Genomic DNA, 23,053 nt, shown 5'->3' on the forward strand with positions numbered 1-23,053 from the left:
TTCATATCAAATGATTTGGGCTACAATACCACTAGTTGTCCAGTCTGGCCTATACATATAGTCTCGGCAAGTGACACTACTGGCTCGTATCTAGTTCCCTTTGACAAATGTGAAATTAGGGTTCGGCATTCGTGATGATCGCTGCCGCATACGGCCGCCAGTTTTCGATAGTCTCGCGAGCGGCTGCATATTTCTCTGCTTGGCACCCCTTGCTTTCCTCTTTTCGGATCTACAAATAACGCTACCCCGCATCAATTCGCATCTCCATCACTTTATTTGTACATGGTCGGCATCACTGATGATGGACTAGGACGTTGCCACTTCGGTAGACGACAGCCTGTGCATCATCACTGTATTCGATGCGGATGGACTTTGAGGCAAGCTACGCAGGCCGAGGTGCTCTTGATGCAGGCATATGTGTCGGGCATGGCGGGCTCGGAGGTCTCTGCCATTCGATTGTGTATCCCTCCCTTTGCGCCTACTTTGATTTATACAACAATTTGGAGCGTGAACCTAGTAGGACACAAGGCCGACTTTTCGCACCGCTGGCAAGCAGCAACCGGCTGCGAGGAGATATTGTTGGCTCCCCCCCCCCCCCCCCCCCCCCCATCAAGACCGATGGAGAATTCGTTTCAGCTCAAGGTGGTTGGCTTTGAAGTTCGTCCTATACACAAGATGAGAAACGTGTATGGTATCCGAATCGGGGTGTGAGGCCTTGTAGTTCCAATGGAGGGCCTCAATAGTTTGACAATGGAAGAAGATTCTTTGAAAATATGACGTGATGTGACCATCTGCACATTCCACTGCGATTCGCTTTCGATGATGTTGAGAGGCTGGCTTGTTATCCCATTAAACGTCTCCTTTCCCAGCAACACTACGTAAAAGGCTGGCGGTGGAGAAAAGGAATTGTCTTCCAATGTTGTATTACAGTGTGTAATGCACAGTTATTGTTACAGGTGAGTATGTACAGTACACTCCTTTCCCGACCCAGTCGACAGCAGCAGCGTCATGATGAAATTACCAGCTGTAGTATGGCCTCTGTGCGGTGACTGGCCTGTTGGGAAGGTGGACCCAGGGCTTCGCCTTTGCCTCCTTCTCAACCTTCTCGTCGTGCAGGCGTAGTCTCGTCTTCTCTTCTTTCAGAACGATGGTAAGGTCTTTGGTTGGTTGCACGTTAGTAAGCGCTAGGTCGGTGGAATATCTCGTGCGGGTGACTTACGGGCGGAAGGCTTGATCATCCTGCTCATACGCCCTCTTGCGTGATACTGTATCCTCATGCCCCTGTTCTGACCCTTTCCAACCCAGGCCTGGTCGATGTATAAGCGGGTGGGATCCTCGACCTCAATCCACTTGCCGTCCTTGGTCAGGACCTTGCGCGGCTTGGCGAGAACCTCGCCGTTGACCTGTCCCAGACCCATGCCGCGACCGACGATGGCTCTGTCTCTGGCCTCGTTGAGGACGTAGATGATCTCGGGGGCGGTCTTCTTCTTGCTGTAGCGCATCTGGGTGAGGGCGTCGTCGAGGGTCTTGCCTTGGATCTGGCGGGTGAGGAACATCAGCTTCTTGGTGCTGGTGTTGAGGTTCTCGCTCTTCTGGGTGAGCTCCTTCTCGGTCATCTTGATGCGCTGGTCCTTGGTCATCTTGCCGCCGTTGCGGACCATCTGCATGACCTTCTTTCGCTGCCAACGTATTCTCCACCTCGGATCGGGGTCGAGGGCTCGCTGCATGTGCTCCTTTGCGCGGGACATGCCGACCTGTGCGTCTGGGGAGGAGGACTTCTTCTGGCCGTCGTCCGACTTCTTGATCTCTTCATCGAAGACGGACTCGCCAGCTGTCCGGTCCTGCATCCTGTCGAAGATCTTCTTTTGCTGATCCCGCTTGTCGAGCTCCTCAGTCAGAGCGGACTTCTTGGTCGCACTTCCACCCCAGTTGAACCATGATATTGAACGGCGTTGTGTATGGGGAAGGAGACCAGACCGGGCTGGATGGACATGGGATAATGGTCAGGCCAGCAACGAAAGACTTGGAAGGTCTATGGACTTACCGGTCTGTGCCAGCCTTCTGGCCGGCAAATGTAGACTCATGCTGGGCTGATATACGAGTCCGACAGCTGGAGGCTTTCTGAGATTTCAGCTGTCTGTCTGTCGCGAACTCGGAACGTCGAACTGTCACTCTCGGTCTCAGTCTCACCCTCAAGCGATGGCCAAGCTCCAAAAAATTCAAGGTCCCAGTCGGCCGGTCCCCTGGCCATGCGTCGTCGCGACTGATTAGGGACCCCCACTTATTCTCTTTCCTGGATTGGGGCCCGGGCGCCAGGGGGGCACGTCCCTCCGGCTGCGTATATGCATACATATATGTAATAGCATAATAACTTATGTAAATACTAGTACATGCGTTCATTAGGTTATCAGAGCTCCAACGGTGAATGAATGAATGAGAGACAGTGTTTCCGACGATTCGCCGACCAATGAGGCTGCACCTGAACACAATAACTGGTCATAGCGCCCTGTCCTCTTGCCCGGCAGCTTTGGAGCTTTCCAAATGTCAGAAGCGCGAATAACGTCAAATCATCGTTCGATTCTTTGTCTTTGGAACAAATCCGAGAAGTCAAGCATATCAATCTCTCAACCACCATCTCCGCTCACAAACTACTGCTAAAATGGCCGCGATCAAGCCCATCACTGGTGTACGCTCACCCGAAACCAATTGACACTTCCAAAACCGGGCCGCACTCACCATTGACTGACATTGAAACTGCAGATGCTCAAGAAGGGCCTCGTCACCGACTTGGCCATTGCCCTCGGTACGTCTGTCATACCAACACTATGGCTTCTCCCACTCTCCCTCACCGCACACGACATGAAGAGAGGCTCTTGACTGACTTGCATCGCCAGGCATCGGCGCCACCATGGGTAGCTTGTTCTGGTACGACAACCCCGACATCTTTTCCCCATGGGCCCGATCAATCCCTTCAGAGTCAACTGACACAAAACAGGCACGGATACCACATGCCCCGCACCCACGGCCGAGACAACTTCTACAACGCCCTCGAGAAGGAGCGTGCTACCAAGCAGGGCCAGTAAGCCGTTCCATCCAAGGCACCCACCAGGACCAGGGGCAGAGGACGGCAATCACATCATGCATAGAAGCAACTTTCTTATGTTCGGGGGCTGCATAGAGATGAAGAAGCCATGGCGGGCGGACCGAGCTGGGGCTGTTCAACTGTATAATACGATACCGACAATCCAGACTTGATCAACCATTTAAATCTCCCTGCATGCTATTTCTACCCGCGGGAGCCTCGTTGTGATACACCGGGCCGGGAAAGCTGGATTGGATCAGTTGCCAGGGCGCCCTTTCGGGAGGAATCCTAGAGTTTCATGGTCTGGTGTACATGCAAATCAGCGTCGAGCCACAAGGCGAGCGTCGCTATGCGTAAGCATGTCGGCTTGGGACTATCATGATGCTGCAATATGACCTTAGTATCCCTCGTAATCAAGGAGCTTTTCTGCTACCCTCCAGGTCTGTCACGGCTTAAAGCTCCTAGTGCAGACGTCATATGAAATGGATGGTACATGCAGTCCCATGCCAGACGTTCACTGCCAAACATCTCAACCCGTGAATATCGGCATTACATACAGCCATTGTAATGGTCACATTGTCCACTCAACGTTCCCGGTACTGGCCATCGTGGCTTAGTTCCCGTTCTTTCCACAAATGCATCCAACCGTTGTTCTGGTCCCCAACTTTCCTGGAATCTGCTGCTGCAGCAGCTGCAGAGGACGATGCAATGGACACATCTCTTTCGGCCTTGCCTTCCCAGTTCGTAGTCTCAACCATAAACGAGCCCTTCTTGTCTTGACATCTGAAGCGTTTGTCAGCCCCTGGCATCATTGTCTGAATTGATCCCACAGGGCCCGGAAGCCCCGCACTTGATATATGTCATAGTTCCATGTGCTTGTCTCAGACCTCATCCTTTCATCACCGTCGTCCCGACAGAGAACGAGAAACTCACCGCCTGAACCATCTTTGTACCTCGAAGCACTGGACTGGACTGTGTGGTAGATCTGGCCGCTCAATTTGGCAATCATATTGCACCATGCTGAATAGTGGGCACTGGGCTAGATCGATATCTTTTCCGCCCGCCGTCTTGCGCTTCCTTTGTGCCAAGTTTAGCTGAACCGCGTCTTCAAGCTCGTCGGCCTTGAAGATCTTGCAGGGCGGCGTCATCTTGGTCGGTTTGCGGATAGGGAGTAGGGGACAATATAAATAAAGAGCCTGATGTTTACAAGGGGAGCGCAATGGACGCCGCCGCCGCCAAGCACGTCGGAGCTAGAATTCTAGGCGAGGTAGAGGAGGAAAGCCTTGAAGATGTAAGCGCACAATCTGTCCGAGGTCCTAACCCGCTACACCATAAAATGCATCGCGATGTACAGGCTTGGGAGGGTTGCGAGCTTCAAATTTCCGAAGTTCCGGGGTCAAAGCTTCGGCTTATCTTATCAGCTCGAGCACCCTCCGCTTACACATGGCCCCCTTCGAATCATTGCACGCCGCTGCTTGATCACTTCGGAATAGTGCATACAATAGTCAGATTCCACACCATTATCGACATGCATTGACACATACATAGTTGTTAAATCGCCTTCGCGATTCGATTCTCCCGCCATCACAGGGCCACCCACCTCTCAACCCCCAGATCCCTATCACGTCTCTCTCAACATTGATATCAAAACACCATCATGCGAACCAGTCGGCCCCACCACCTGTCCTTTCCCTGTCCGGTCGCTATCTCCCCTTTCTCTACCATCTCACCTCCACGCTGATCGCGGCACCGCATCGCCACGCCATCGTCATTGTTGACGTAGACCACAGATTTGACGTGACACGCCTGATCGCTCCGTCCGCGGACAGGAACCTACCGGCCCGACCGGGAGACTTGGCGCACATCTACATCTACCGCCCAGCCCGGTCTTCGCCCCATTCTGCTGCGACGGGCGACCCTCCCCACAACCAGACCCAGGCAGCCATCAGCGCCGCCCAGCAGCATATGCTCTACGGCGCTCACGCGTCGCGCGGTCGGGTGTGGTGGGGCACTCTCGTCGTCGGTGGCAGCGGGGGCGACGTGAATGCCGGATGGAGAGGCTGGATGGACGTGCAGCGAGAGGAGGTTGCCCCTTTCGGCTTGGGCGTGAGTGCCGAGGAAGCGCTGGAGGAGAGGGACAAGAGATATGAGAGGGTTCGGGAAAGGGGTTGGGAGGGTCGGAGCCGGGTAGGCGTATATTCATGGGGTCAAGGGAACGCATGAGAGAGAGAGGGGGGGAGGGAGAGAGAGGGAGAGGGAGAGAGACAGGGTACATTAGCACTGCGACTGGGTATTGTCGTCTGCATCTGAATCACGGAACACTTAGCCTTCGATGGGAGCGGTGCACAACATCAAAATCAGCGCACCTGAGCCTCGGGTAACATGGGATTTTGCAAGTGCAGGCATGTCAAAGAATGTAAATCAATTAGTTTGTAATTTCTTTTGCTATGCTGATGGGGACACCAATTTGGATGATTTAGGGCTGGATACTTCTTTCTCCTTCCCGATCATCTTGACGATAGTGTCGCTTGCCCTAATGCGCGAGTAGTATGCCTTGAGATTGGGAAAGTTTTCGAGTGCTGCTCTAGAGTCACTATTACTTCCCAGAGTTTCGTGAAGCATGGGCCAAAAAGCAAAGTCAGCTATGCTGATAGAAGCTCCTCCAGCAATGTAATCTGCCTGTTCGGCGTAAGCTTCCCATAACCCCAGACACTTCGGATCATGGCTTCGCTCTGGGTCTAGGGTTAGGGCTTCTTGGAACCTCTCAAATGCGCGAGCGATGTTCGGTCTCTCGGATGAGTCGCCGCTGTGCTTGCCATAAAAACGATCGATATACATCATGATCGCTACATCTCCGCGAACAGTCGTCCTAGCTTGATCATTGTCGGCTAGCTTGATTAGAGGATCTCCCGATCGACGTTCCTGCCGTTCCCGGCTGGTAGAAACTGGGGCAAGGCTGCCCTTTGCGTGCCCAACACCTAGCTCGGCAAGCATGAGCTGTACTCGCAGGTTGGCTACTGGGTCGCTGCTAGTGAACAATCGAGGAGCGGCGGAGATGTGTAAGACATCGAAACCCGAGCCGTAAGATTCTTCCCAGTCAAACTCGGTGGACTGGTTCTCCCGGCCAAATGCCTGGAGCATCTTTACTGCTTCGGGCGTCTGACCATTGATGACCTCGTTTGCTGCCTCCTTCGTCTTCGCCTTGGCTCCTTGGCCCCATATCATCTTCTGTTCGCGGTCCAGGAAAGTGCCTATCTGCCTGAACGTTAACGAGATGCGGGCGCCCCCATATGCAAGTTCCTCCTCGGTCTTATCACGATCGAGTCGATGGTCCTGCCTAATGGCATGAAGCCATCGCATGTTTGTCTGCAAGCCCATCTTGCACATGGAGTTGTGCGGCAGCCGTGCGCGCTGAACCTCACGTTTCGGGCCATCCACGGTGGATTGTGGTTGAGGTGCGTCTTTGGGTTTGGGATGACGTTTGGTACGCAGGGTCATGGTCCGTTCGGCACCGAGACTGACATTGACGATGAAGCTGTTTTTCGCTATGTCCAATGTTTTGTCACTGTGTTCGGAGATGTAGTCGGTCCCATCGCGGTAATATTGGATCAGTGCATGGTTCAACGGATGGCCAACCTTCCGCTCCACCACGTCCTTGATATCCTTGATGGCTGGTGTCCACCGAAGCAACGGTGGCGATTCGTCTGCGGGATGTCTATAGACAGGAGTATTGCCTTCCTGATCCACCTCTCCTTGGACAGCTACCAGTCGCGGCACCTCTCCTCCTTGATGCGACATTCGCTTCCACTCGACCTCATCTTTGATTTTCTTGAATATATTGTCAGAAAGTGGATGTGGCAGCACATTGTATATCACTCTGGTGTCACCCTCGCACAAAGGTTCGCTTTCGCCGATACTCATGTTGTTCGCTTCTCTAGTGATTTCCTCTTTGGCACCTATATTTGCTGGTGTTTGTTGCGAGTAGTCCAATGTGCTCCTTACGGTCGTCGTATCTGTGGGAGGAAGGGTCTTCGCTTTTATGACCGTAGTTGCTTTCTCCATTGTGCTAGGAAAAGTCTGCGCCTGTCTGGGCACAACTGTTGATTGAGCACTTTCTCCGTAGTCCAACTTTGATATTTTCGTTGTAATGGCCACGCTATCTGCTTTTGTCGTTTCAGATGTATTGACAATGCTTTGCTTACCTTCAGAAACCTTCTCTTGTCTTCTAGCTTCTGGGGTAGTTTGTGGCTGTGCAATGCCCACTGACAATCCGGACCCCCCATTATGTGACTCACTGCCAATGCCCAAACTACTGTTGATCTTATCGTACATGGCGTCTGGGTCTCTGAGCTGCTCGCCAAATCGTTTTTCGATGTCAAGCAAAGGGCGCGCTGGCCGGCCACGTATCGCAACTCTGGCGCGAGTAAATGTTATTGGTGGTAGCTCATCTTCTGCTTGATTAGAGAGTGACATTTTTGCCATCGAAGAAGCCAGGTTTGCCGTCGCTGGTGCAGTGGAAGATGAGCTTTCGTTGCTCGCTTTCATTTCTTCATTCCCATCGGTGTTACCAGAAGAGGCATCGTAGACAACTGGATAGCGCCTCCCAGAAGGGTTGGGTATTGGAGCTGCCAGTTGTCTCTGCACCTTGGGCTTGGGTTTGAGGCGTTCCAGAATCTTGTCGGTGGACAAAACCTCGCAGCCGGTCATCTCCTGTATGCGCGCAAGTGCTCCAGCATGTCGCCTGTCATCTCTACGACCACAACAGTCTTCGATGATGCCAATATCCAAACCATGGCACCCCGCATCGATCGCGGTGGCCATGACACCAATGTTGGAGAGAGATCCGCAGATGAAGACTTCACTAACAAATTTCATCCTCAGGCGCTGGATCAGGTCTGGGATTTGAAAGGCGGAATAGTGTGTCTTCACAAAGGACATGTCCTTCTTTCCCATAAGCTCTTGAATGGTAGTCGGAGGCTTTGCGCCGTCACTTCCTTTCCTGACACACTCCGGCCGACCCGGTGCGGGACCTGAGAGGAAAGCCTCTGCGCATCTTGATGGAGGCTGATCGCCGCCATTGGCCTGTCTCTTGCCTCTGGATGATGACGAACGCCTTGAATCTTTGATTGGTGTGTCAGAAACGATGATCTGCTCGCTCCTTGCGGGCCGTGGTTGGCTATACTCGCTCCAAATCCAAACTATGTCGCCATATGGCCGAAAACCTGTGACTAGTTGAATGATGCGGTCCGTCAGATTGCCAGGCACGTCTATGTGTAAAGGCCCATCCGCAGATAGGAAATCGTTCTGTGCGTCCACAATCACGAGTGCCCTTCGTGTCTTCAGGACCGGGAATAGTGATGGATCAATGCCTTGCAGCATTGCGATGGCCGCGGCGGCAGCGGCGCCGTTATCCAACGACCCCACAATTCAGAAACTACACAGTAATTTGTATCACCCAAAGCTGCCGGCTTCGAATGCTGGTCATAGCAAATGTGGCCATGCGATCACTATGAGTATGTCGAAACCTGTCGAATTCACGGATGAGTTTGCGGGATTGCAGCAGGGTATCAAGCTCGACACATTTGACCCATGACGGACGGCCCCGTGATCAGTGACAGGGTAAAGGATCCATTCGGCCAAGCCGCCAGCGCGGGTGCATGCTGCTGCCACGCCACGCCTCTCGAACTTGACACTTGCAACAAATGCATCCTTCCTACGTCTTGACAAATGGCGGTTTTTAAGTTGCGGCACCTAAAAAGCCTACTGCCACTTCATTGCGAGACCCGAGCGATAACCGAGAGGTGCGAACACTGTCAGCTGATCTCCATACTTAAGTCCGCACAATCGCAGAAGCATTGAACCTCTACTGGAATGGATATAAGAATCTATCTCGTCCCGTGTTATAACAAGCGCCCTCGTACTCCATCGTTTTGACAGTCCCCCGTTCAACCCTACCAGGGTAACAATCGAGACTGTCTAAATGGCAACGGTAAACATCCATCGGCACTCAGCTTTGGAGTCTATGATCTTGTTGTCTACGACCCTGTCTCCTAATTGTTGCCGACAAGCATTCTCTGCCATCAACTGTAAGCCAACTGTGAAAATCTATCTTTTGTTGTTCTGTATGAGGAACCGTGCACATTCCTATGTAGCCAGGATCGTCTATGTCTATGGGATTACTCTTCTGTGCGGCTGCTCCTTGTACACACCCTCTTTCTTTCTATGTTGCGTTTGTCATCAGTGGCGTCCGACCGAACGTATCAGCCCTGGCCCCTGTGCCATTTGGAGTCACCACACAGTTTCAGATTCAAGCAAGGTCATATCCATCGTAACTGGTGGTCCTACAGTCGTCGTTCGACCGAAGAAAATCGGCCAGACTTTTACCAATATAAGCAAAGGATGGACGCTCGTCAACGTTTGAAGCACCACAAGCTTTGCGCAAGCCAGCTAGGGCCTCCGCTGCAGAATTCACAAGCGGTGATTGACTGTCTAGTGCTTTGGAAAAAATGAGGTTCTGCACATCCTCAATGAGATGAGCAAATGCAAGGACCTCGAGCTTTTCGATACCGTGATGATTCTCATATATAGACGCAGCTCCGAAATCGCCCAACAGCGCGTGACCTTCCGCATCATACAGAATATTATGAGCATACAAATCTCCGTGAGCAATCCCTCGAGCATGGAGATGAGCGGCAGCTGAGGCAATGCCTTGTAGTAACCTCAGTCCTTGGGACGCGCTCAATTTCGTCGTAACGGGGAAGCAGTCGCGCGTGCAGCTTTCGAGAGACGGAGGCAGACCTAGCGTGATATATGATGGTGGGATAAGCTGCATCACAAGACCCTTCTTATTGGGATGACTTTGGATCTCCCCAAGAGGGTCAATAAGATTGTCGTGCGAGCCAGCATGAATACAAGCACTCATTTCGTCCAGCGGCGTACCATCACTGGTAACATCCCCCTTGAAAAGCTTGACAGCAACTTGTTGAAACCCACCGGCAGTTTTCCATTGGCCCTGGGATATTACGCCCGAGGCGCCTTCGCCCAGGAGCTCTTGCACTTCGATGTCCGTCCAGCATACGCTCGGAAGGGCTGAGGCTGCACCGACCTTATGAGCGGCTGCAGATGAGCATGGATTGCCGGCGAAACTCAGAAAAGCCAGTTCGGGCATTTCAAATAACCAATGAGGGAGGTCCTCGATGCGATTTGCCGATAGTCGGAGAAGACCCAATTTCTGGCAAGATGACATTTCCGTGGGGATTGTACGAATCTGGTTGCCAGAGAGCATGCACTTTTGGAGGCGTGAACAATTGCCAATGGTTTTCGGCAGCTGTTCGATCACATTGTTGGTCAAGATGAGCCAACGAAGGCGTAACGGCAGAGCGTCTTCTGGAATTTCTCTCATGCTATTGGAACGAAAGGCAACCATTTCGAGTTTCGGACACGAGGCTAGTTGCCTCGGGAAGATTGCGAAGTTGCAGTTCGAAAAGAATGCTATCTTCAGCTCTTTGAATTTGCCGAAATCGTCCGGCAAGCTGGAGATGCCAGTGCCAGAGAGGTCGAGATGTTCAAGGGTCGCTGCATGGTCGAATATGTGGGATGGGAACTTATCTAGAGGTACCGACAATTTGAATTTCTTGATGGGATTTTGCTGATCCGGAAAAGACGCGAGGTCGCCCATGTTGGCGTGAGGAAGGATTAGGGATACTTAGGATTTGAGGACTGGCAGGAATTGAAAGCGACAGGAAGAGAGGAAAACGATAGCACAGAGATTCAGATGTGAGACATCTGTGGTCGCTCACCGATATTAAGTGGAACTAGCCGTGTGAGACTGACTGAATCGATAGCCTCCCAGTCTAAGGGGCCGCGTCAAATGGAGGTAAGAAGCAGCAGGGCCTGCAATATAAAGTTGCATCTCGAAATGGAAAGAAGATGTGAACCAACCAATGTGCGAGTAGAACGAACGTGCCTGCAACAAACGATTTACTTGATAGCACTGCTCGTGAGTTGCGCGACCATGTTTGTGAGTGACTATGACTATGACTATGACTATGGCTGACTATGCCCCTGGCGTGACGAGCGCATGCCACTACGTAAGTTTAGACGTGTTCGCTGCATTACCTAGTAACGCAGTTATTCTTGGGCGGAACAAAATGATGAGGTTAGTTCTGTTTGTGCACGACTGTTCAAGAAGGGTTGTTGTCCAACTGGAGGCGTTGCACAGTGGCGCATTGACGAACAAAGGCTGGATGGAGTCTTTCTTGGTTTGCAGATAGTATCTGAGGGTCCTGTCTCATCTGCTGAGCGGACTCTAATAATAATAATGAATATTTGAATAACTCGGACAAGTTGTGCTGATGGCTAATTATGCTGGATGCTTAGTGCAAGATTGTGCGAGGTCGTGCTTGGAGCTCAGGAGTGCTCAATGAATTGTTAGTGCAAACAGTCCCGTTGCTGTCGCGTTGCTGTCGCGTACTGTGTGATTGTGATTGTGACTGTGCTTATGCTTTTGTGCTTGTGCTCCATTCACCCCACGCGGTCCTAGCGGTTCTAGCGGTCCCAGCCGTCCAAGCTCAACTTGGATTGTTCTGCATCGGCGACACAATGCTGTGACTTGCCGACCTCGACCCAAAGCATCTCAAGACTCGCTGTGAGCTTTGTGCTTGACCTTGTGCCGACTGCTCTCTGATCAGGCTGCTAATAGTATTTATTTGCGCGAAGGCCCTCTCCTTCCTTCCCGGCCCCGAAACGTCTACAGCATTAAATTTCCTTCTCATCTCAGGCGACATTCCCGCGTCGCATCGAATCCAGTCATTCGCCCAATCCATCGAGGCTTTGTAAGGAAAGCTCTCTGGCCAGCGCAATCGTGCCTGGTATCACCCAATTCATTTGAGCAGTCATGGATATAAGCGCGTCGCCCAAGCTAGGACAGAAGCGACCATCTCAAGAAGATGAGAGTAGCCAACAGGACGAGAACCCCAGCAAGAGACAGCGGGCAGCTCCCTTGGAGTCAGACCAAGAGCAAGAGCAAGAGAAAGAGCCGAACACCGCGACTGCCGACTCTGACATTCAAAGCGACCCGACAGCCTCGGAAAAACTAAACAGACCCAGTGAAGCCAACTTTGCGCGAGAAGGTCTCCAAAGATCTATCGTACTCGCCCTGCAGCATGTAGGCTTTGAATCGTCATCGCAGGAAGCTCTGGAGAGTCTGACATCGACGACCGAGACATGTAAGTAACTACAGTGCCGGTCTTGTTTACGGTCTGTGCTACTTGCTAACTAGGGGCAAGACATGACGACGTTTGTGGAACACGTCAAGCGCTTCGCCGAATCTGCCAGGAGACGACAACCTACGCCAACCGACTTTGCTCAGCTGTTGCGCAAACACAACGTCCCCATTGTCTCGCTGAAGCCGCATCTCAAGAATCCAGTGGCCAAGGAGAAGCTCCGAGTGGACTACTACGATCCCTTGCCCATCATCCCGCAGACTGACTACTTCCGGACGACCCCAACAGCATGGCTGGGTGAGGAGCTGGACGGCGACGCCGAGAGGCAAGAGAAGTCGTGGATTCCAGATGGGCTGCCGGCCTTCCCAAGCAAGCACACGTACAGGTTCACGCCCAAGGAGACGGCGGCGGTGGACCCGGCACAGAAGCGGACGGAGGCTTTGGCAGCTGCGCAGAAGGGGGAGAAGGCTCTCCGGACGATCAATCGTGCAACCAAGATGAGCCAGCAGAAGGAGCTCAAGGACCTGGCGCAGAGAAACCCGATGAGCAAGGAACGCTACGACGCGTGGGAGGCAATGATGAAGTCGATGATGCCGGAGCAGGCAGGATCCTCGCGGGACCGGCAGGAGATTGCAGATCATAGTGTGATCGTGGACTCATCTGTACGGTTCAGGCGCAGGGAGGTGCCAAGAACGAGCAACAGGGGGCCGCTTGGGACTGTGCAAAGCAAGAGCTGATGACATGCAGCACGACAGGGCGCAATGGGGTTTCGAGTGAAGGGCATTTGCATCAGGCGTTATTCTTTTGCTTTCTATTTTTTATTATTTTCCATTTGAGATACCCCATATGAACAAATGTACTGGCACTAGGTAGCATCGGCAAGCGAGAATAGAGAACATTGGCATTGGCCATTTAAGCTCAGACTAGGGCTGTCCAGGCGTACCTGATTGAAAGTAGATTGATACTAGCAGAGTATGAGAACGAAGATGTTAGTTACAGTTGCCATGTTGCTTTCTCACGTGTGATGATTCGATGCATGTCATGTCCAGGCTCCAGATACAGATTACTTGATGGGCGGCGGTGCCCAACCTTGCCAACTTTGAACCTCAATAATCTCAGGGCTCCACAGCTGCCAGCTGCTCTACAGATTCCGTAGGTTCGTCAGGATTGATTTTGATTGGTGGATAGCAGGCCCCCCCCCCATAATAGCCTCCCGCGAGGCTGCACCTGCAACAAAGTACACCTGCTCCCGAGGTGCACCAGGTGCACACACCACCTTACGCCCCACCCCCCTGCTCTCTTCTCCATTTTCCCAAAGCGATCAATTTTTGACCCTAAAGCGAACCACACAAAAATTCTCGGAATTTCGAGCTCCAGACTCTCAGCGAGTTCGGTAACGGTGATAGTCTCAAGCCCAACGACAACGAATATCTTCCTACCACCCACTCCAATTCAGGTTCTTTGTGTCGAAGCAGACTTGAAGCATACCCCGACAATGGCTGAGCAGCTGATTCTCAAGGGTACCCTCGAGGGCCACGTAAGTTTTGCGGCTTTCTTTCTTTGCTCGCTCGCTTTTGTGGCGGATTGACATGAAGAAATAATTCATTGATTGCCGCCGCTGTTTTGTTGTTGCTCGCTGCACTGCTCTACACACAAGCAACCCGGGTTGCAAGGCAAACGCCGCCTTTGGGAGGATACTGAGGATCTCTGCAGCGTGGCAGCAGCAACAACATCAGCGGCAGCGGCAGCAATGGCTCTTTTCGTCTTTGTTTCTCGTTTTCTCGTTTGCTCTGCTCTGCGCTGCACTGCAACACGTCACCAAAACCGGGCAGCTGGCTAACAAAGATTTCCAGAATGGCTGGGTCACAAGCTTGGCTACCTCCATGGAGAAGTACGTTTACGACGACATCGAATAAAATCGAGATATCCCATCGTATCTGCAGGATGCTAACTTGTTCGACCAGCCCCAACATGCTCCTGTCCGCATCCCGTGACAAGACCTTGATCATCTGGAACCTGACCCGCGACGAGTCGTCATACGGTTACCCCAAGCGATCTCTCCACGGTCACTCCCACATCGTCTCCGACTGTGTCATCTCCTCCGACGGCGCCTACGCTCTGTCCGCCTCTTGGGACAAGACCCTCCGCCTCTGGGAGCTCGCCACCGGCACCACCACCCGCCGCTTCGTCGGCCACACCAACGACGTTCTCTCCGTCTCCTTCTCCGCCGACAACCGTCAGATCGTCTCCGGCTCCCGTGACCGCTCCATCAAGCTGTGGAACACCCTCGGTGACTGCAAGTACACCATCACCGACAAGGGCCACACCGAGTGGGTTTCTTGCGTTCGCTTCAGCCCCAACCCCCAGAACCCCGTCATTGTCTCTTCCTCTTGGGACAAACTCGTCAAGGTAAGATGACCCACCCCCCCGACCCCTAGGGAGAGAGAGATTTGCACGCGCTTTGTTCTACATGATGCTACGCAAAAAAAGTATTTGCTACTTCAGAGCTTGCTTCGGCTTGCCATGAGACCACTATTCACCAATTGCCCTGATTTTATCTACGAAGCGCAAATCTCTTGTCTCCTGGGCTCTCCAAGACCTTGCCCGAAGTCATGTTTGCTAACTCCAATCTCCCAGGTTTGGGAGCTCTCCACCTGCAAGCTCCAGACTGACCACATCGGCCACACTGGATACATCAACACCGTCACCATCTCCCCCGATGGCTCTCTCTGCGCCTCCGGTGGCAAGGACGGTACCACCATGCTCTGGGACCTCAACGAGTCCAAGCACCTGTACTCCCTCAACGCCGGTGACGAGATCCACGCTCTTGTCTTCTCCCCCAACCGATACTGGCTCTGCGCCGCTACCGCCAGCAACATCATCATCTTCGACCTCGAGAAGAAGAGCAAGGTTGACGAGCTCATCGTCGAGTTCGCCTCCGTTGGCAAGAAGAGCCGTGCCCCCGAGCCCGTCTCTCTGGCCTGGTCTGCTGATGGCCAGACTCTGTTCGCTGGTTACACCGACAACATCATCCGTGCTTGGGGTGTTATGTCGAGAGCATAGTAATCTCTTGGGAGGAAAACCCGGGGTTTTACTTGTCGGTCATTGACTGGGCGTAAGGGATAGGCTTCATCATTGTCATTTGGTCAATCAATTTCTCAGGGGAAATGCCAATCATACACACACGTTTTTCTTGTACGCGCATCTGACGACGTGCCATGGTTGACGATAAAAAAGGGAAGATGGTTAGCATTGCCGCGGTTAGACTCATGCTGCTATGCTAATACGACACGTTCACGAGATATGGATTGTTATCAAATCTTCGTGCGTTTTTAGCTCTGCCATTGTGAAGACAAAAAAAATTCGCAAAAATCTTCCGACTTTGAAAAACGTGATATTTAATATTTTATCAAAATGAGTTGAAAACAAATGGAAGCTAGACTCGTGAAAGAGGTCGAAACACTCGCCCGCCATCAACCACCAGTGTTGCCGCTGGTTGATCCAAGTAGGAGACGTGCCAATCTATTGCCTCGCTTGTGTATGTATCCCAGAGTTGTAGCACCCAGCTCGGTCATATCATCCCGTATTGTTCCTAATAAACTAAGGTTAGTGTCATAAATGATTGCCTTCTCGCCACCACGAACCCTCGTTTACTTCAAACCCGTGTCTAACCACAGCGCCTGAAATGTAACATGTGGTTATAACTGATGGGCCATGTAGTGCGGCAGAAGCAGCTCCAATGCATCCGGCAGATTGGTTGACTAGGTATAGGTCAGTCATCAGTCTGGGAGTGGTAGACTGCAGTCCTCAAGATGCCAGCGACTCAAAACACTGAACCACCTATATTGTGCAGGAGCGCAACTGATGTATTCATCTGGGCCTATAGATTATTCTTGGAGAATATTTTATCGACTTTACACAATTGGACACATTACTGAACTAGTTTCTTGTAATTCTAGAGTTTCAGCAGCTTCTCTCCGGTTGACTGGTTTCACCCAGACGTAGTGCGAATCTCTGCATTAATTGTTAAACGTGAAAAAGAATTCGTCATATAACCCGATTATAGTTCTCATGTCCCTAGAAGAGGCACATGCGAGACATTCTGCTTTATTGGCAGGTGATCACAATGAGCAATAGTGTCTTCAATGAATCGGATTACAGACTATTCGCATGTGTTCGATATAATCGCGTCTACATTAAGGTGTGTAATCCTACATGTCCGTTTGTCATTCTTGTCCACGCCACATCGATACGGCGTTAACTAGAACATAGCTACGACTCCTGCTGCAACACCTACAAACATTCCCAGCGGGCCAGCCGTAGCCATGGCACCAGCAGCGGTGGAAGCACTGCTCGAGCTCGAGTTTGCGCTTGAGCCCGATGTCGACGCACTGGCCTGGCTTGCTGTCGACCCGCTGACCGACGTGGTGAGACTCGCCGCCGAGGTAATCGTAGGTGAGATGGTGCCAGTAAGAGCAGTAGAATCTCCAGTCAGGGTAGGCAACTCTGCCGCGCTTGAACCAGTGGCGAGCGTGGTTGTGGTCACAGAGGCCTCTGTGGAGCCAGCCGCCGCCGCCGCCGAGGTTGAAGAGGCTACAGAGTCACTACCATATCCTGCCAGGTAGGATGGAGAGTACGATGCCGTGCCCGAGTACGCACCACAACCCGGAACCGTAGTCTTGGGTGGCGCCCGACCACCTCCTATATTGAACGTGAGTAAGAGATCCGTATAAGTGTACCGAGTTTGTCTAGAGTAGTGTCTTACCGCAGTCAAGAAACGCGCAGATCTCGCCAGTGTCTGGCACATACCAGATCAGACTTGCTCCGCCGTACGCAACCGTCTTCGACGAAACACAACCCTCCATATCGGTTTTGGCCGAGATAGGTGCCGCGAACAACGCCGCGGCCAGGACTAGACCCGCGCGAGTGACCATTATGAGTCTTTTGAATAGCAAATGTGATAGTTTCTCAAAACGCGGTAAAGGAGTGAAAGAATGCCGAAGCAATTGGGAATTAATGTCCCTCAGTTTTACTACTTGGAGTAAAGAGATTGCGTCTCGTTTTGCTTCCCTCTGCTCGAGAGGAGATTGCCTGCTGGGCAGAGCGAGGGGGCCCTGGGCGCTTGCCATCAGTTCGGCGCCAAAGGATGCGCTATTCAACACCGTTGGCCCACTGAAACCCACTAAGCTTAAATCAAGCATGCTTTAGCATTAAATAACACAAAACCCCTCCACAACATCTTCTTGATATTTATGCCACCAGCTCTTCAGCATAGGGCAAAACAAGGAATTCTTGCTCTATACAGTCAAAACACTAGGTTGAGTTCGTCTGCGCATATACACACCCCGTGATGCGTCCTCTGAGAGTTGCCCCCTCTCAGTCCCCCGTTATAATCTCAACTGGGTTTCACAATACTTAACCTGCTGGATGAGTAGTTGCTCGATGGAGGGTATTATTATAAATTGATACTGAATACTATGTACCAGTCTATCTCAAATACTGACTTGCAAGCCTGAATGACTTGCGAATTCTCGGTCGGAGCTGCGATAACTGAAAATATGTTTCGTATTTGTGAGTCCATATATACGGCACGACATTACAATTTGGTATCGAACGGAACGACTACATAATACGTCAATTGAATGACTACAGAACTTCACCTGTTAGGCTATATGTATTCTAACTAAGCTGGACACTTGTTTTACTCAGGTTATCTTAGGCACTCCTAGCAGCAAACCGTGCGTTAAGTTCATCACCAGACTTTTGGCTTCAAACACGTAACTATATCGTAAACCCAACATATGGGGGTGTCGACGGTGGGTTTATACTACCGTATTGACAAATTCGATCATGCCGGGCGGCCTTGGTCGTGGCGCTTCTCCGTCCATTCTGCAACCACGTTGCTGTAATCCTCTGGTCCGTATGGTTCCAAGATCTCCGCCAAATGTCCTTTCTTGCGATGTACTTGCAACCCCAGGTCGGCTACCAGCAGGTCCAGATAAGAGACTGCATCAAACACGAAGTCGGGTTGCTGTGCGCCGTGTCCACCGGGGTATCGCCATTTGCCGAAACGACTAAAAAGGACAGTTTCGTACTGAAGCTTTTCCAGCACGTCAGAAGACGTCCAATCAGGAAAGTCGAGTTCATCTCGGAAGTATGCGTTGATCCACAGCGCCTGGACGTGTGCCATGATCGAGGTTGAAAAGTTCATCAACATGCCAGCAAAAGCTATGTCTCTATGTTTGAGCAGACTAGCGGATGACGGGATCATGAATCGGTACTGCATGTACGGTGTGAGATTTGTTGAGGGGTTGACTTGCTCCGAAGTCGATATGCCTTTGTTTTCTAGGAGCGGGACGAGGTGTTTGTTCTGAACGGGTTGGTCCTTGAGACGAGGGAACCTCTTGAGGATCTCCTCATCGGCTTTCGCGACCAACGCAGAAGGGTCAGACACTGAAGGAGTGTGCGGGATGCCAAGCTCCCTATCGATGCCTTCCGGAAGGAATCGCATAGGTGGCAGATGCTTCCACCCGGTAACGCAGCACAGCGCGCTGGATTGCAGCTTCAGGCCATCGGACAAGTGAACGGTGTGATCCGAGAGCCCGGTGATGTCGGCGATGTGTATCTTGACTGTTCCGTTGCGGACTAGCTCGAAGAAGTCGGTATCATAGTTGAGTATAGAAAAACTCGACGCTGTGAACATCGGTAGACTCCACGGTTTCAACTTTGCCATCTCGGGATGAGAATCATACTTGTTTAGGGTGATGACGTCGTTGCCCAGAATAGACCAGAAGGTGTTCGTGATTGCGCGACCGATGGACGTTTCATGCCAAAACCACCGAATGCCACTATAACCGCCAGCTGCAGCCCAGATACAGGGACTGAACCAAGTCAGCAATCGAGTATTCACAAGTTTCTCGAGCCATTTCTTCAAGGGTGTCACATAAGGCGGCGCCATCCACGCAGGGCCGTGCCCGGATTCCCGAATGACCCAGTCTACCTTGACGCCCCTGGTCGCATAGGCATACACAGCATCCCACCCAGACTTTGTCGCACCAAACACCGTTACTCTTCTCTTAGAATCGTCAGGAATGTCTGCGTGTTGCTGAAGCTTGCTGTTATGGAATACTGGAGCTCCAAAAGACTCCTGGCCGTCAATGTCGGGGAGAAACGGATCAGATGTCAGGCCTGTTGCAACGACAAGCTTTCTCGCCCTTATCTCTGTATACCGTCTACTGTTTGTATCTTCTCCGTGGGTGAGGACCTTTAAGACCCATCCACCATTCTCTTGGTGCTCGGCGACTTCGACCCTACTTTGGTAGTGAATGTGGTCAATAATGTCAAACTTCTCTGCATATTGCATAAGATAATCGTGAACAGCTGCCCCTGGGATGTGTTCGCCTGGCTTTACACCGAAAACTTCGGTTTTCATTGGGAAATCTGGATATTCATAAGTCCCAAGCATGTTGTTCGTCTTCAGTCCAGGATAAAGCCGTTCCGCGGCCCAAACACCACCGAGCGTTGCTGCAGATTCCAAGATCAAGAACGACTTGGATGGATTGATCTCATGGAATACTTTGGCTTCGGCAAGCCCGTACCACCCTGAGCCATATGAACCATTAGTATTCATGATGTAAAACCAGAGAGCATGAATCCTACCTGCGCCAATGACGACCAGTTCAATTTCTTCCATTTCTCAACCGCAACTTTGTGCCGAATATGAGAATCCCAGCAATTCAGGAGAACCCAACTTGTGTCAGAAACGGTAGTTGACACGATGAAGATGATAAAGGCAGGCTGACAACGAAATCTGGTCCGACCATTGCGAGTCTTGTGGATCCAGCGGATGGGGACTGGGTCCATGTTGCTTGACAGGGGGGCATTATTGGACAGTGGGTTACAGTCACTCATGTACGAACCCCCTCCTCATTTTGTTGTTGTCGCATCAACCATAGAGGTGAATGCTGCTCAGTCCAATGCAATAACATCTGTTTGCCTTATACTGTTGTTCTATACTATTCTATACAATTAACTCCCATGACTGTTATCCCACTCCCCGCACGCTCACGCAACACGCAATCACACATCTGCGTAGAAGACGTTCATACACGAGAAGCTCTGCTTTACTAACGTGTGACGGCAATTAATTTCGAGTCCATTACGTCAGTATTTTGGAGGTACAGAAAACTCGCGTCTTTTGTAGAGCCAGAGTTGCCGAATGGTTACAATTCAGACATGCCATTCTATCGGGCACAGTGCTTCCTCGTCAGGACTTGTCAGGTAATGAATGCATTATTGCCAACTGCCATTCGAAGAACCACTCTGAACACACGAGGTGAAATATTTTCAATTTGACCTTCCGAAAATCAACTTGCACATGGACTAAGCACAACGCTTGTGCACAGGTGCCCGGGGCACCAGGTCTACGAACAGTTTTTACCATATATTTGCGAAGTGGCAGAAGAATGAGTATAAACCCAGCACATATTGTGTTCAGTGCTGACAAATTACATCTGGTGGTGTTCAGTAGTGGAACAAGCCTGAGTCTTGAAATTTACTGGCGTGGCGTGATGCTAGACAGCGCGCTTCAAGTCTAGAGTTGCACCCTGTGTAGGGACTATGCATAGGTTCGATCTTTCGATTGCTCATACTAATCAGGCAAACAAGAGAAATGAGTTCGAGCGATGCAGAATGCTGCTGGTAGTGCAGCAGTCACTGGTAACCGTTCAACAAATCAAACACACCCCATAGGTATTATGGTATTACCGTGTACATAAGGATTGTTGTTTTCGCCGAATTAGTCAAGGTAATTGTTAGCGGCCAGTTGTAGCCCCAGAGCGGTTCAGCAATTGCGCAGCGGGCAATAGCGTCCATGTCTTCGAGGCAAGAAGGAGCATCCGACAGATAGACAATTGCATACTCTATCGATAAGCACTTACACTGACTACCCCCTTTTCAGATCGTCGTCGAATGGAAACCTTTCCTATCTAGCTCCATGTTTACATTCGTGTTGCTGTTATGATGTGGCCCTGATAATATATTAGGGCTTTGAGTTAGCATGGGAATAAAACAGGGTCGCATTCTTGCGCAATACGACTCAGTCGCAGCCCACCACGAAACGGCAGTGAACTCTCCGTTTTCCGAGAAAACAGATAGAACTCATCTTCTCAAGTTTCCAATACCCTACATAGCTTGTAAACGTTGCGCTTTGGTTCAAGTCAGCAGGGATCTGACAGGTGGTGCATGATCAGTGTCGCGGTGGAATGCATGCATGCGATTGAGCAGTACTATCTATGTCTCCCTCCTGAGTATCAAAGACGCATAATCTGTGGGGCCTGTGCCTAGAAAACCACCAAGAATACCATTTTCCACTTGATGGCCGTCAAAATCCCGTGAAGTTCTAGTGTATATCGCCTGTCTCAGTCATATATGCCTATACTCACCGAGAATGCCAACACCCAGGGATAAAACCAGTTCCATAAGCATCTTTTGATTGGTTTACCTAGCGCCGAAGTTTCTCCGCCTTGTAGCTCATTGCTGAACAGCTTAGCCGAGGTATCCCCAACGATGGCGGCTACAAAGTCTCCGAGCGTACCCATACATATTTCCGATATATTTAATAATTAGTATAATGTCTCCAACAAGCACCTGGACCGGTAGCTCAGTGGTAGTAAGTTGCGACGATGCCTCTCTCTCGCACCGACACATTCTAACATCTTCCAGGAGCGTGGGATTGCAGTATCACCAGTGTGTCCGCCTCATCAGCGTTCCCTGAACACTCCAATTATCCTAAGGCCACGTGTTCGATCCACGTTCGGTCCTGTCCATAACTTTTTGGCAATGCTGCATGTGTTTGTTCATGGCCGCAGGTAACACATAGAACCAACCCATTCGATGCAGTGTAGAATCACTTGTTCGATCCACGTTCGGTCCTGGAGTTGATTCTAAATTTTTTGCGCTTTTTTGAGCTGATTTCGAATGACTCGGCGTTTGCTAGGGGAAGACAGCATTTAGAAGAGGTTAGATATGTGTGTCCCTTCATCAGGTATACCTGCTGCTTCATGCCAGGTTCTTTTTCATGCAAAACCGTTCATTTTTCGGTACTATTTAGCATATATATTGACGTGGTACAGAATCGCGCATGCAGTGCTCGAGTTAGCGAGACACCACAAACTAACGTTATTTTGGACTCTTCGATGAAGCGAACGTGAAGCAGCAAGAATGTTTTATAGGTATCTTACTAATCCCTATTCATTTCACTATGTTGTGCTGGCGATTTTGCGGTGGAAGGGGTTGGCTTTGTGGATATAGCCACGATCGCTTGCGCCACTTCGCATGCACCAGTCAGGACTCGGCCTAGCAAAACCTTGTAGACTCATCTTCGCAAATCTGGATTAAACTGCTTATGTACCAAGGACTGTATGTAGTAAACACTTTGATCGCAAAGTGCTATAATTAGCTTTCGTACTTGATGGCCTGCCTACGCATGGGCTATTCGCCCGCGATATACACAATTTAAAATCATTCGTCCTGTGAAACGGTAATGTGCCTTTGGTGTTGGGTTCCCTTGCCACATGAACTACCAGCCTACTTATGCCGAGCAGTAATTGAAAATAAGGTCGTTATATTACCTTTCAGCACTGGTAAACAAACGTGGAAGTCCAAATTCATTGTATACACAGACTCCTGTTCTTCCTCAAGTCTGATCTTCCAAACTCTGTGCATATCACCGCCTAAAGTGTTGGCA

At 51.0% G+C, this 23,053-nt stretch overlaps 10 protein-coding genes across 10 annotated transcripts; 4 read left to right on the forward strand and 6 right to left on the reverse strand.

Annotated features, from left to right (window-relative positions):
* Window positions 1-613: 613 nt before the first annotated feature.
* BKA67DRAFT_566676 (ribosomal protein L22/L17) lies at window positions 614-2,376 on the reverse strand. The gene is made up of 3 exons (XM_046102912.1): window positions 2,045-2,376; window positions 1,220-1,981; window positions 614-1,157 (listed from the first exon to the last, which is right to left on the reverse strand). The coding sequence occupies exons 1-3, from the start codon at window positions 2,082-2,084 to the stop codon at window positions 1,018-1,020; spliced, it is 942 nt and encodes a 313-aa protein (XP_045956758.1). The 5' UTR covers window positions 2,085-2,376; the 3' UTR covers window positions 614-1,017.
* Window positions 2,377-2,420: 44 nt separating this feature from the next.
* BKA67DRAFT_566681 (uncharacterized protein) lies at window positions 2,421-3,481 on the forward strand. Its single transcript, XM_046102913.1, has 4 exons — window positions 2,421-2,686; window positions 2,761-2,803; window positions 2,895-2,925; window positions 2,996-3,481. Exons 1-4 carry the CDS (start codon window positions 2,660-2,662, stop codon window positions 3,081-3,083), a joined length of 189 nt encoding a protein of 62 aa, XP_045956759.1. The 5' UTR covers window positions 2,421-2,659; the 3' UTR covers window positions 3,084-3,481.
* A 185-nt stretch (window positions 3,482-3,666) lies between these two features.
* Window positions 3,667-4,230, reverse strand: BKA67DRAFT_659191 (uncharacterized protein; the record flags this gene model as incomplete). The annotated part of the gene is made up of 2 exons (XM_046107407.1): window positions 3,667-3,865; window positions 4,016-4,230. 2 exons carry the CDS (start codon window positions 4,228-4,230, stop codon window positions 3,667-3,669), a joined length of 414 nt encoding a protein of 137 aa, XP_045956760.1.
* A 71-nt stretch (window positions 4,231-4,301) lies between these two features.
* BKA67DRAFT_536223 (uncharacterized protein) lies at window positions 4,302-5,305 on the forward strand (the record flags this gene model as incomplete). Its single annotated transcript, XM_046100127.1, has 2 exons — window positions 4,302-4,373; window positions 4,631-5,305. 2 exons carry the CDS (start codon window positions 4,302-4,304, stop codon window positions 5,303-5,305), a joined length of 747 nt encoding a protein of 248 aa, XP_045956761.1.
* A 201-nt stretch (window positions 5,306-5,506) lies between these two features.
* On the reverse strand, window positions 5,507-8,791 carry BKA67DRAFT_566687 (uncharacterized protein). The gene has a single exon (XM_046102914.1). It carries the CDS (start codon window positions 8,459-8,461, stop codon window positions 5,528-5,530), a length of 2,934 nt encoding a protein of 977 aa, XP_045956762.1. The 5' UTR covers window positions 8,462-8,791; the 3' UTR covers window positions 5,507-5,527.
* A 598-nt stretch (window positions 8,792-9,389) lies between these two features.
* On the reverse strand, window positions 9,390-10,760 carry BKA67DRAFT_519014 (serine/threonine protein kinase; the record flags this gene model as incomplete). Its single annotated transcript, XM_046098056.1, has 1 exon — window positions 9,390-10,760. The coding sequence occupies one exon, from the start codon at window positions 10,758-10,760 to the stop codon at window positions 9,390-9,392; it is 1,371 nt and encodes a 456-aa protein (XP_045956763.1).
* Window positions 10,761-11,978: 1,218 nt separating this feature from the next.
* Window positions 11,979-13,043, forward strand: BKA67DRAFT_536226 (uncharacterized protein; the record flags this gene model as incomplete). The annotated part of the gene is made up of 2 exons (XM_046100128.1): window positions 11,979-12,309; window positions 12,370-13,043. 2 exons carry the CDS (start codon window positions 11,979-11,981, stop codon window positions 13,041-13,043), a joined length of 1,005 nt encoding a protein of 334 aa, XP_045956764.1.
* Window positions 13,044-13,801: 758 nt separating this feature from the next.
* BKA67DRAFT_519437 (cross-pathway control WD-repeat protein cpc2) lies at window positions 13,802-15,369 on the forward strand (the record flags this gene model as incomplete). Its single annotated transcript, XM_046098100.1, has 4 exons — window positions 13,802-13,843; window positions 14,160-14,197; window positions 14,271-14,715; window positions 14,944-15,369. The coding sequence occupies 4 exons, from the start codon at window positions 13,802-13,804 to the stop codon at window positions 15,367-15,369; spliced, it is 951 nt and encodes a 316-aa protein (XP_045956765.1).
* Window positions 15,370-16,567: 1,198 nt separating this feature from the next.
* On the reverse strand, window positions 16,568-17,240 carry BKA67DRAFT_659198 (uncharacterized protein; the record flags this gene model as incomplete). The annotated part of the gene is made up of 2 exons (XM_046107408.1): window positions 16,568-17,007; window positions 17,072-17,240. 2 exons carry the CDS (start codon window positions 17,238-17,240, stop codon window positions 16,568-16,570), a joined length of 609 nt encoding a protein of 202 aa, XP_045956766.1.
* Window positions 17,241-17,928: 688 nt separating this feature from the next.
* BKA67DRAFT_691869 (uncharacterized protein) lies at window positions 17,929-20,177 on the reverse strand. Its single transcript, XM_046109192.1, has 2 exons — window positions 19,966-20,177; window positions 17,929-19,908 (listed from the first exon to the last, which is right to left on the reverse strand). Exons 1-2 carry the CDS (start codon window positions 19,997-19,999, stop codon window positions 18,155-18,157), a joined length of 1,788 nt encoding a protein of 595 aa, XP_045956767.1. The 5' UTR covers window positions 20,000-20,177; the 3' UTR covers window positions 17,929-18,154.
* Window positions 20,178-23,053: the final 2,876 nt, after the last annotated feature.

The sequence above is a fragment of the Truncatella angustata genome (assembly GCF_020726525.1).
Source record: "Truncatella angustata strain MPI-SDFR-AT-0073 chromosome Unknown BKA67scaffold_5, whole genome shotgun sequence".
Lineage (NCBI taxonomy): Eukaryota > Fungi > Ascomycota > Sordariomycetes > Amphisphaeriales > Sporocadaceae > Truncatella > Truncatella angustata.

Excerpts from the sequence above, each read along its gene's own strand:
- BKA67DRAFT_566681 (XM_046102913.1), top strand. The coding sequence starts at position 2,660 with ATGGCCGCGATCAAGCCCATCACTGGT. Across the intron at positions 2,687-2,760 it reads CGATCAAGCCCATCACTGGT|ATGCTCAAGAAGGGCCTCGT; the intron begins GTACGCTCACCC and ends TTGAAACTGCAG. Across the intron at positions 2,926-2,995 it reads ACCATGGGTAGCTTGTTCTG|GCACGGATACCACATGCCCC; the intron begins GTACGACAACCC and ends GACACAAAACAG.
- BKA67DRAFT_566687 (XM_046102914.1), bottom strand. The coding sequence starts at position 8,461 with ATGCTGCAAGGCATTGATCCATCACTATTCCCGGTCCTGAAGACACGA.
- BKA67DRAFT_691869 (XM_046109192.1), bottom strand. The coding sequence starts at position 19,999 with ATGGAAGAAATTGAACTGGTCGTCATTGGCGCAG. Across the intron at positions 19,909-19,965 it reads ACTGGTCGTCATTGGCGCAG|GGTGGTACGGGCTTGCCGAA; the intron begins GTAGGATTCATG and ends CATATGGCTCAG.
- BKA67DRAFT_566676 (XM_046102912.1), bottom strand. The coding sequence starts at position 2,084 with ATGAGTCTACATTTGCCGGCCAGAAGGCTGGCACAGACCG. Across the intron at positions 1,982-2,044 it reads CAGAAGGCTGGCACAGACCG|CCCGGTCTGGTCTCCTTCCC; the intron begins GTAAGTCCATAG and ends ATGTCCATCCAG. Across the intron at positions 1,158-1,219 it reads GATGATCAAGCCTTCCGCCC|ACCTTACCATCGTTCTGAAA; the intron begins GTAAGTCACCCG and ends AACCAACCAAAG.